This window comes from Nerophis lumbriciformis, linkage group LG34 (assembly GCF_033978685.3).
Source record: "Nerophis lumbriciformis linkage group LG34, RoL_Nlum_v2.1, whole genome shotgun sequence".
NCBI classification, from domain to species: Eukaryota; Metazoa; Chordata; class Actinopteri; order Syngnathiformes; family Syngnathidae; genus Nerophis; species Nerophis lumbriciformis.
Window position 1 is genome coordinate 660,001 of NC_084581.2, and position 12,500 is coordinate 672,500.

The following is a 12,500-nucleotide window of genomic DNA, read 5'->3' on the forward strand; positions in this document are numbered from 1 at the left end:
TATTTCGCGCAAAATTTAAAATTGCACTTTAGTAAGCTAACCCGGCCGTATTGGCATGTGTTGCAATGTTAAGATTTCATCATTGATATATAAACTATCAGACTGCGTGGTCGGTAGTAGTGGGTTTCAGTAGGCCTTTAAGCCACCTTTTGAGTGTCTACCAATACAAGGCAATCTTACATGCAAAAACATCCTCTACGCTTTTCCCCCTCAATGTCGTTTTAGTGGTGCACTTTTGTATCGACATCAGTGTGGGATTTTATCATCCAAGCCTACATGTACAAGCCAGAGTCTGACCTGCAGCGAGAGGGATGTAAAGAAGAAAACATTTCAGAACCAAGGAGATGAAAGCATCTCAAAGGTTGATTAATTAGTTTACTTTTTCAGCACCTTACAGTCCATAAAGCTATAAGTATACAGGCGACGTGTTAGTACAATGTCTGTCTCTCTACTTGAATGTACATCTATGCAATAATATAGCATCATACGTAGCCTATTTATCTCATCTATATGTAGTGAAGTTAATTTAATGCTACATCGCTAACATATCATTACATTTGTCAATCTAGTTATCTAGTAATAGTTATATAGTGCAGTGCAGACAAAAAAGACTGTTTAAATGTAATATAAAAATCTAACAAACAATGTATGATAAACCTTGACTCTGTAACAACTACTTGCTATTTGCTAATAGTGTACCCCGCCTACCGCCCGAATGTACCTGAGATAGGCTCCAGCACCCCCCGCGATCCCATAAGGGACAAGCGGTAGAAAATGGATGGATCGATCAATGGTCAGTAGGATGCTTCATGTTAATGTATCATTACAAATTGTCATCTACTGTTATTGGACTTACCACTTCAGTTGGCACTTGAGAACTGTCCCCGCGATTAAGTGTAGTCGTGTTGGGTAAATCCTTCTGTATGTTTCCGATCGGGCCGAGGCAAGTTCCTTAGCCAAGCTCCATGTGTCTCACTGGGCCCAGCGTCCAATATTCCGAGAAGGTAAATTGCCACGACAAACAAAAGGTAAGCACATTTTTAATAAATGATAAATGGGTTGTACTTGTATAGCGCTTTTCTACCTTCAAGGTACTCAAAGCGCTTTGACACTACTTCCACATTTACCCATTCACACACACATTCACACACTGATGGAGGGAGCTGCCATGCAAGGCGCTAACCAGCACCCATCAGGAGCAAGGGTGAAGTGTCTTGCTCAGGACACAACGGACATGACGAAGTTGGTACTAGGTGGGGATTGAACCAGGGACCCTCGGGTCGCGCACGGCCATTCTTCCACTGCGCCACGCCGTCCCCTATATATAAACAATAACAAAGCATTTTCACATGGATTACAACTGCAATACAGTAATTAAAAAGGGTGGGTTCGTGCTGAGGTCTCGCGGCCAACTTTTACCGTATATGCAGATATCCTATGATGTCACAAGTCGGGGAAAATTCCAAATGGCTTGTTTGGAAGAAGAGAAAAATGTTTTTTGAAAATCTCCTCAATGCCTCCATGGTTTGATTTTACGTTTGCAGCACATATGGGGACCTGAAATACACAAAAACAGTTGCCAACAGGCAAAAAAGTGGGTTTTGCATAATATGACCTCTGTAAGCTAAATATCCTAATGTAATGAATGTATATGCTAGCTACTGTATATAGCTTAAATCATAACATAGGAATACATTTTAAAAGGTTTTGTTTGTTTGTAATAAATTATATTTCATTCCCTTCTCAATATTTTGTATTTTGTTTTGAACCTAAAATAGCTTAAAAGTGGTAAAGACACACTCACTTATGAAGGAAAAATATGTAGCTTTCTTGAAATTGACTTTGACTTTATTTTGAAAACGGGGACAATGCATATTGATGAACACACAAGTGTAAATATGCAATATTGTAGCCAAACAATGGCAAACAACAGGACAACAAGGCCATACACAACAATTAAACAATAATAATAGAAAGTACAACGCCAGTACAAAGCCAGGAGGAACAGTGTGGTTTTCGTCCTGGTCGTGGAACTGTGGACCAGCTCTATACTCTCGGCAGGGTCCTTGAGGGAGTTTGCCCAAACAGACTACAAGTGCTTTGTTGGACTAGAAAAAGGCATTCGACCGTGTCCCCCGGGAAGTTCTGTGGGGAGTACTCAGCGAGTATGGGGTATTCGACTGTCTGATTGTGGCGGTCCGCTCCCTGTATAATCAGTGTCCGAGCTTGGACTCCGCCAAGGCTGCCCTTTGTCACCGATTCTGTTCATAACTTTTATGGACAAAATGTCTAGGCGCAGTCAGGGCGTTGAGGGGATCCGATTTGGTGGCTGCAGGATTAGGTCTCTGCTTTTTGCAGATGATGTGGTCCTGATGGCTTCATCTGGCCAGGATCTTCAGCTCTCACTGGATCAGTTCGCAGCCGAGTGTGAAGCGACTGGGATGAGAATCAGCACCTCCAAGTCCGAGTCCATGGTTCTCGCCCGGGAAAGGGTGGAGTGCCATCTTCAAGTTGGGGAGGAGATCTTGCCCCATGTGGAGGAGTTCAAGTACCTCAAAGTCTTGTTCACGAGTGAGGGAAGAGTGGATCGTGAGATCGACAGGCGGATCGGTGTGGCGTCTTCAGTAATGCGGACACTGTATCGATCTGTTGTGGTGAAGAAGGAGCTGAGCCGGAAGGCAAAGCTCTCAATTTACTGGTCGATCTACGTTCCCATCCTCACCTATGGTCATGAGCTTTGGGTTAAGACCGAAAGGACAAGATCACGGGTACAAGTGGCCGAAATGAGTTTCCTCAGCCGGGTGGCGGGGCTCTCCCTTAGAGATAAGATGAGAAGCTATGTCATCCGGGAGGAACTCAAAGTAAAGCCGCTGCTCCTCCACATCGAGAGGAGCCAGATGAGGTGGTTCGAGCATCTGGTTAGGATGTCACCCGAATGCCTCCCTCGGGAGGTGTTTAGGGCACGTCTGGCCGTCAGGAGGCCACAGGGAAGACACAGGACACTTTGGGAAGACTGTCTCCCGGCTCGCGTAAGAATGCCTCGGGATCCCCCGGGAGGAGCTGGCCGAAGTGGTTTGGGAGAGGGAACTCTGGGCTTCTCTGCTTAGGCTGCTGCCCCCGCGACCCGACCTCGGATAAGCGGAAGAAAATGGATGGATGGATGGACAAAGCCAGTAGCAGTCAAAAGTTTGAAGGCACTTTGCATGTTTGTGTCCTCATGTTCAAGTGCTACTACTTCATGTGGTGCTCAACCAAGAAGAAGAAAACATGCTAGATATTGTAGCTTTTGTTCAGTAATTGTTTGTGTATTTTAAATCAAAGACTGCAAGAAGAGAACAAACACGCAACAGAGATAGAAAAGAAAAATTCCGCGCATACTTTCAGTCTCAACTTTGACCAGCATTCTCAAAGTTAAAGCACAGCATCGCCATAACAACGACCAACGCCAACAAAAGCATCAGGATAATCCGAGACGGCGATATTTCACTGTGGCGCCATCTTTGAATGTTCTACTCTTCTTCTACACATGCTTGTGGTCATTTTCCCTACGCTTTGTCTAACACAAGAGTTCTACTAGAACTTCTGCTGTATGTGAAAGTGTCATGTTTTCATATATGAATATAACTTATAAACGCTTAGTGCAGTTAAGAATATTTCAGCCAGGGACATTGCTGGCTAAATTGGAGCCCTAAGCAGAATTTTAGCCCCCCCCATTCATCCCCCCCATTAAACTATTATTTTATTCCTGTAAAATGCTTTTTATTCAGTTTTGACTCAAGCTTGAATTTAATTTGATTCATGTTTTGTAGTAAAACGAATTAAAGGTAAATAAATTGCTCACTATATATATATATATATATATATATAGTGCAAAATACCACATTTAATTAGAATTTTAACCAGATATCAAACCAGTACAACTGTTTACAAGACTATCAGTAAGGCTGCACGCCACAGTGGACAATGCGATTGTTATGGGATATTTACCATTATATTCGTAATAGTGACAGAGAAGGAAAGGGCTAAAAAATACATTTTCGGTTAAATTTCAGACGAAACGCTCCTTCATTTGGATTACACAAATGTAAAAGGTAATATGTGGGTGTTATTTCATGTTGGGAGAGCTCTCATAATGGTAAAAAAACATGTTTAGACGATCATATTTATGTTTTGTATGCTTTAGCTTTGAAAATATTCAATTTATAATCAATAATGTCTCATTTGTGCAAATTAACTTACCACCATCAGGCCTGGAATTAATTAACAGCAACAAACAAGGGTTCACTGTAGCACTAAATTGACATTACTTCTGGAAAATCAGGATGATAAAATGTTGTTTAATGTTTTTTTGTTGTGGATATACTGTTCAGTTATTTATCTGTTCATTTATTTTGTACCTCTGTGTGTGTCTAGAGGAGGTGTTATCAGGCTATAGCTGCCTACGTAGATGTCCTTATGGAGGTATTGTCTATCAAAGCAGGCATCAAAGTGCTGCTAAATAATGTGATAAATTAGCCTTGAAGAATTTGTGGACTTTGTTTTTTAAAGAATCTTGTCACATGGTCTCCTCAAAAATGAACAGCAAAATTGTCCTTTCTTGTCATGCCATGTGCAGATTTACTCCACCAAATTCGCAGTCTTGATGAAAACTATCAAGGTCTCCAAAAGGTCCTTGTGGGTTTGCACAAGGAGCTCGGCAATAACATTCAAAAAAGCGTTACTAACACTACTGTTGCTGTGACCACTACTACTACTACTACTACTTAGTACTACCATGCAGCTCACTTTCATATGTGATACTTAACAATACACTAAGACAGGGTGTCCAAAGTACGGCCCAAAAGCGTTTTTTTTAATTGGCCCTCTAATTAATGAGCTCTATTTATAAATATTACAATATATCTATAACACAAAGCTAATATGTTGAGATAACTTAGCATATATTGAACGACACTGAATTGCTTTCAGCATCTTTGAAAGGGTTATATTGCGCTCATTTCATGTGTTTTTTAAAACGATATGGGAAACTATAATAATATTTTAATAGCTTTAAACATCAAGTTGTGTACAGGGAAAATCTGCATTCCTCCCCTTTTGGCTGACATGCTCAAATTGTGTACCTTGCTCCCCTGACCAAGCCTACTTTGTTGCAATTGTTCAAGGCTTGTTTGTCTGCTCCAGCCCCCCGCCTTATCTCAGAGGGTACGTGCTAATGGTTGTCAGCAGACAGTAAAGATTGGATATTGGACAAATATTGGAAGATTTGGCAGAGAACGGTGCTTTGTTAACCAAACATTTGTCTATGAATTGGCGGGAGCAGAGGAGCAGTGCCCTTGAGTAGGGGTGTCCCGATACAACTTCTTCACTCCCAATACGATACCGATATTTGAACCTTGAGTATTGACCGAAACCAATATTGATCCGATACGATATTAGCAGGAATCATAAATACTTGTATAATTTTGTAGTGTGGAAATGATGTTAGAAAATGTTTGATCAAGTGAATTTAGTCAGACAGAAAACAATGGTAGGTATGACAAACGGTAGCCTATTTAATATTAAGCGTCTGAAATGGACTTATGCTGTCTTTAAGTTGAAGTTGAGTGGTAATTGTTTATTGGTAACATCTAGTAGTCATTCATGAAATTATGCTCATGAGGCAGTAAGTTGAATGATGTGGACACGTTTGTTACTGGATACATTCTAACACGATTCAGCCTTGTAGACATTGTATGTGTAAGTAATATTCAACTAAAATAATTTAATACTTGTTTATATGTGCTGTTTTAGACTGCAGCATAGTTAAATAAAGGACACTTCTTACATATGTCTAGAGTGTGTGCTTAGCTGTTGTGTAGCTGCTACCATGTTTACCGTTTGTTAATGATTTGACTAAAATACAAGAAAAGACCAACTTTGTGTGCCTTTTGGAGAACATTTAGATGTTAACTGGCTGTCCAGCTTTGCACAAGTAAACACACTGCAGGGCTGCTGGTATCTGCCTTTATATCACGCATTTTACACGTTTGTTTTTTTGCTGAGGTCGGACCGATATTGGATCGGTACAACTGTAACCATGAGTAAGGAAGTAGTAGCTCCCCAAAAACAAGAACATATTCCCATTACTGCCTTACACCTGCTTAAAAACACATTTCGCATCTGAAAAAACACTCTTTGCACCCCAAAAGTTGTCATAAACAAACTTCCTAAACTTGTGACGTGACATAATTCACAGGATCTGGTGGACATTTCGCGAAGCTCTCGAAGCTGACCGTTCAGGAGATTTAGGAGTGGTATAAAAACGAAAGCATGGATCCTTTAAAAACACAAGCTCATGATTTTTTGATTTTTTGATTTTTTTATTTAACCAGGTAAAAATCCCATTGAGATCAAGGATCTCTTTTCCAAGGTAGACCTGGCCAAGAGGGCAGCAGCAAGGTTACATTAAAAACAGTAAACAACACATAACATGATATTTTACTTTCACATTATGTAGAACAACATTTTAAACATATGTAAAATAGGAAGAGTTTAAAGTACGAAATGTATCAAAGTAACCCTTAGTTTCAAATGTTTGGACACTCCTGTGCTAACAAAGTTAACTTTGCATGGTGTGTCCACTATACAGTATGTCGCCCTGCAGGTAAGCGCACGTGTGTGTTGTTGATGATGCTAACAGTTAGAGATGTTCCGCTCCCGTCGCAGGCTATGACTTTGCGGCGGTGCTGGAGTGGTTCGCAGAACGGGTGGACAGGATCATCCTCCTGTTCGATGCCCACAAACTGGACATTTCCGACGAGTTTTCCGAAGTGATCAAGGCCCTAAAGAACCACGAGGACAAGATCAGGTAACTGCAAGACTGGACCTTTTTAACAAAACAAAAACATCACCAATTGAAGTCAAGCATTGAAAGAATGCATGTATGTACAGTATTACCTTGGTGACAGCGTGAAGAAGATCTCAAAAAACTCATTGCAAAACATCAATTTATTTGGTGTTTAGACCCCAAAACATCAACATGTTTTTAAAGAACATAACTAACTCTTAGATAATAAATATTGTATGAAAAACAATACAATTGAATGTAGTACAAAACAAATACAGTAATTTTATGAAGTAATGTAATAACAATGTACAGCATTTACTTTGGAGAGTGGACTTCTACGGTATCTCCTTCCAACTGATTCTCCTTCAGACACCATCACCAGCTTCTCCATATTTTTTGGGATAAATGTTTAGATATTATTTCAACGTCCTTGGCTGGCGTTTTTGACTCATTCTGCTTTGGTATGATGAAGACAGGCAGTGCTACACTCCAACTGCTTTAGAAAAGGTAGCTACCTACAAGCTGTCATGTTTTTGATGATTTCTTTCTTGAATTCAATGATTATCATCCACTTTTTTTCAGCACTGTTTTTTGCACTCACTTTCCCGCTTCTAATGCTTTGGAAAGCAACGTTATATGTCCATCTCTAGCTGTAAGCTAATGCTAGCGAGTAAAAGCAAATGTTTTGGTCGGCTCTTACATGGTTCACTGTGGCATCCGCTATGCCAACTAGGGGCGGGGAGGCTGGTGACCCAATTTTTGGATTGCAACCTAAAGCATAACAATTGGCCGAAAGACAGCTCATATCCTGAAGTACTACTGCATCATCATTATTATTATTCTGTTTTTATTGTGAACCTAATGTGTTTAGGGTCGTGCTGAACAAGGCGGACCAGATCGAGACCCAACAGCTGATGCGAGTGTACGGTGCGCTCATGTGGTCGCTGGGAAAAATCGTCAACACACCCGAGGTGAGCGGCAGTAACTGGCACAATGCAACCAACCATGACTACCTGACAACCTCATCCTTGAAGAAACATAACCACAGCGCAGCTTTTTAACGCAATTTATTCGCTTGCCTTGACTCAACTTAATGTCCATCCATGCAGGTGATCCGCGTCTACATCGGATCCTTTTGGTCGCATCCTCTGCTGATTCCCGACAACAGGAAGCTGTTCGAGGCGGAGGAACAAGATCTTTTTAAGGACATTCAGTCGCTGCCCCGTAACGCCGCGCTGAGGAAACTTAACGACCTGATCAAGCGGGCCAGGTTGGCCAAGGTAACGCAGACACGTTTATTGCTTTAGCTCCATCCATCTTTACTTTGACGTGACGCCCACGTGCCCCAATACCTTTGTCAACATCATCACGCGGCATTTCCAGGATAGAAACATTTCCTCTTGCCACCCAGCTGTTAGCCTTGTCACTTTAATAACGACTTTTTCTCAATGATTTCTTCCTTCCTGAGGGAGGATGTTCAAATTCACTCAGTGACTGGAGAGCACACTTCCTGTCTGACAGCTTATCGTGTCCTACATAAATATACATGAACTATACAGTACAGTGCACACTTTAAACCACAATTGTATAAAATGCATCAAATCCAATCATTCATAATACCATAGTTTTAATATTTAAATACAATTCCATCCATTCATTTTCTACCGCTTGTCCCTTTCTGGGTCGCGGGGGGTGCTGGAGCCTATCTCAGCTGCATTCGGGCGGAAGGCGGTGTACACCCTGGACAAGTCGCCACCTCATCGCAGGGCCAACACAGATAGACAGACAACATTCACACACTAGGGCCAATTTAGTGTTGCCAATCAACCTATCGCCAGGTGCATGTCAATTTAAATACAATTCATATTTTTAATTGATTCAGAAAATTAGTTAAAAAAAAAAAAAAGAATACAAAAATTCAATATTTAATAAAATATTATTAAATGATTAATATTATTTTAAACACTGGGTTTGTACATCATTTTATTTAATACATATTAAAAAAATTTGCAGACAGCTGGCGAATGTCGTAACTTTAAAAAAGATAATTAACCAAAATTAAGAAACTGTTTAAAAATATATATTAAATATGAACTATATACAGTATTGACAAAAGGACATAGCAATATCATGTCATTAAACGTTTGAATAATGATAAATACAAATTGTTAATCCAAATATTTAATATCAATGCATGTATTTTTGTTAACCATAAGACACTAATAAAATATATTTTCTACATTTTTTGACAACAAACATTTCAACAATGAAACACAAACCAAACTAAATGTAAGTCATAAAGGTTTACTTAATGAAGTGGCCGGTGAAAATGTTCTGCATGTTCCATGTTGTCCTGATTGGCATCTCCTATTGCCGCCATGCAGGTGCACGCCTACATCATCAGCTCCCTGAAGAAAGAGATGCCGTCCGTGTTCGGCAAGGAAAACAAGAAGAAGGAGCTGATTTGCAGCCTGGGAGATATCTACAAGCGCATCGAGAGGGAACATCAGATATCACCTGGAGACTTTCCAAACCTCAGGAAAATGCAGGTGAGGTTTTGTTCATGCTCGTTGTAATCACTTAATCGGTGACACGTTTCCTTCTATTCCAGGACCAACTCCAAGCTCAGGACCTCACCAAGTTCCAGCCTCTCAAGTCCAAACTCCTGGAGGCGGTGGACGACATGCTGGCCCACGACATCGCAGGTTTGATGGTTCTGGTGCGGCAGGAGGAGAACCAGCGGCCCAATGCAGTCGTCAAGGGCGGCGCCTTCGACGGTACCCTCAACGGCCCCTTCGGCCACGGCTACGGCGAGGGAGCCGGCGAGGGCATCGATGAGGCCGAGTGGGTGGTGGCGCGTGACAAGCCGGCCTACGACGAGATCTTCTACACGCTGTCGCCCGTCAATGGCAAGGTGACGGGCGCCAACGCCAAGAGGGAGATGGTCAAGTCCAAGCTGCCCAACACGGTGCTGGGAAAGATCTGGAAGCTGGCGGACATCGACAAGGACGGGATGCTGGACGACGAGGAGTTCGCTTTGGCCAATCACCTGATTAAAGTCAAGCTGGAGGGACATGAACTTCCCACGGAGCTGCCAGCGCACCTGGTGCCTCCTTGTAAGAGGAAAATACCTGAGTAAATATCGCCCCCCTAAAATACCCATCAGCAGTTAGCATTAGCAGTTAGCATTAGCGCTAAGAAGACCTACTGTATGAAAACAAAGCCATGTTTACACCTGGTACAGTTCAGCTCATACATTTGGACTGGGTGGTTTGGATTGGTGAAAGGAGGATGGCACGTTAGCAAAGGACAACAATGGAGAACATCTAGAACCAGGCTAGCTTTTTTGGTACCCATCATCACTATTGGTTCCCCAACTGAAAGGTGACAAAAAGTGCTTTAGCACCAATCAGTTATTTTTATTGCCTTTACAAAGTTTGGCAATTAGATTTACAAAAAGTACCATACCAATCTGAACTGATCCGAACCACTTGGTGGGGCTAAAGAGTACATATGTTCCATCTCTAGTCTGAACTCCAAAACACAAACGTGATAGTACAACGACAAACTGACGCAAAAGTATTGTTTGCACACTTTTTTTTAAAGGTCCTCTATTATGCAAAAGTGATGTTTAAAATATGGTCGTAAAATGACCTTCTGCAGGTTTCACTACACATCTTGAAATAAATATCTGCCAAACATCAGTCAGTTAGAGGTGTGGGAACTATACGTTTTACCATTGTATATTTCTTCAACGAATATGCTAACCTAGCATGATGTTAAAGCATAGCGTACATAGCAGTGCTAGTGTTGCTAGCGTTTGTGTCCCACTCCATAATGGCATGTTGTTGTACGGGATTTAAGACATGTATCATGTTTAGAGGTGGCTATCAAATTTGTTACTTTTATAGGTATCAGTCGGTACTACAAAGATGCGATTTACGTCAAATTGAATGGTAGAATATTTATATTTCTTTGTTACATGTGACATCACGTTGGCGAGCAAACAGCCCTATTTCTAGCGTAATGTTGCACATTTCCATGCCAACAGAGCAAGAAGAAGGGACTCCAAAGTATAGTATGGTTTCACTTTTGATTAAGCGTTAGCTGAACACTAATATACATTGGATTTGCCATTTACATCCTACCGATTAGCATTAGTGATATTACGTGGCGATTTCAACTCCATCAAATTTGGTAATGAGAACTACAACCAACATGCACGTCACAATCAAACAGCTGGTGTGTAATAAGTACAATACTTACAGTATAAACACTATCAACGTTGTAAAACCCAACAAAAACAAGGCAGGCACATTCAACTTAATGGCAAAGACTACTTCCTGACTACAGTAACACACTTGACTATTGTTGTCTTACTTTAAATATTATGGGACCTTTAAAAGAAAGGTGTGTATAAGAAAGTGTGCTTTATTGAACTAATCTGCAGTTATCTACTAACAAGAAACACTGGAAATAGCAAATTGCAAGCAGGAGATAACAACATGCAACAATGTGAAGAATGTTTTGATGATGGGGCAAATCTTTTGGGGTGAGGGGGGGATTAAATAGTCTTATTCTCAGAAAAAGTGGATCATTTTTGGTGTCCTGACACCACTCAAGCACACTTGCCTTGTTTTAGTTTCATGGTCAATACTGACTTCCTGCTTGTTCGCTTTGGGAGAAAAAGACATTTAAGAGTTAGGTGAGCAGAAGCGTTAAACAAGAACAGCCTCAAAAGTGTTCTGAATGTCCACTGAAGTCCTGCTTATTAATTTGAGTAACAAACACATTTAAGAGGAGAGAGAGAGGTGATTAAGCACATGTGTGGAAGAAAAAGAGCCTCAAACGTGTTCAAAGTGTTCAATGACTTCATGCTTGTTAGTTTGAGAAAAGAAACATTGAGGAGGGGACTGAGGGGATAGTCAGTGGGAAAAGAAGCGCTTTAAAGGTGTTGCAAATGTTCAGCAAGAATGGTAAAAGGTAAGGGAAATGTCTCAAATGTTGTGTCAAAGAATAAACATGTTTATGAGATACTGTGATCATCATTAAGTATAAATGTATGAAAGTGTGCATCCTATCTTTGATGCATTGTGCTAATCATTTTTTGGCTAACTTCTGTTTGTTTTCAATACCATTTATGGATTATTAAGACTAACAGACTGATTATTATACAGTACTAATACATTGCATTACTGTCCTAATATGCCAGTATACACACATTTAAGAATGCAAAACTAATATTTAGCGTGCTAATACATATATGACTGAAACGATATCATACTGTTAAGACAATTGACTGCTACTAAAATAATAAACTTTAATAATTTCCATGCAACACTGATGTAATGCACTCAACAGTATGTGTGCGTCTCCTTTAATGTGAATGTAAAGTGTGCTCGTGTGTGCGCCCTGAGGTCCATATTGTGTTGTGGGTTTTATGGTTTTGTCGCATCAGCACAATAAACTGCATCATGAACAGGACCAACGTCTAAAAGTTTTAATTGTCTATTTAAAAAAAAATAATTTTAAGAATGTATGAAATTAGTTAATAAATTGCTCATGAAATAAAGTACTATAGCACAGTTTTTTGAGACGATTGATTGTATCATTCACATATTTAATGTAGCAGAAAGGAAACACAAGCACTCTTCTGTTCTGGCTGCTCAGTACA

At 40.5% G+C, this 12,500-nt stretch overlaps 1 protein-coding gene across 1 annotated transcript in view; it reads left to right on the top strand.

Annotated features, from left to right (window-relative positions):
* Positions 1-12,310, top strand: part of ehd3 (EH-domain containing 3) — a 29,543-nt gene extending 17,233 nt beyond the window's left edge. The window contains exons 4-8 of the mRNA XM_061929917.1: positions 6,706-6,847; positions 7,698-7,797; positions 7,936-8,106; positions 9,211-9,375; positions 9,438-12,310. Of these exons, the coding sequence (XP_061785901.1) occupies positions 6,706-6,847; positions 7,698-7,797; positions 7,936-8,106; positions 9,211-9,375; positions 9,438-9,965 (1,106 nt within the window). The 3' untranslated portion in view covers positions 9,966-12,310. The remainder of the gene's footprint in view (positions 1-6,705; positions 6,848-7,697; positions 7,798-7,935; positions 8,107-9,210; positions 9,376-9,437) is intronic.
* The last annotated feature ends 190 nt before the right edge of the window (positions 12,311-12,500 follow it).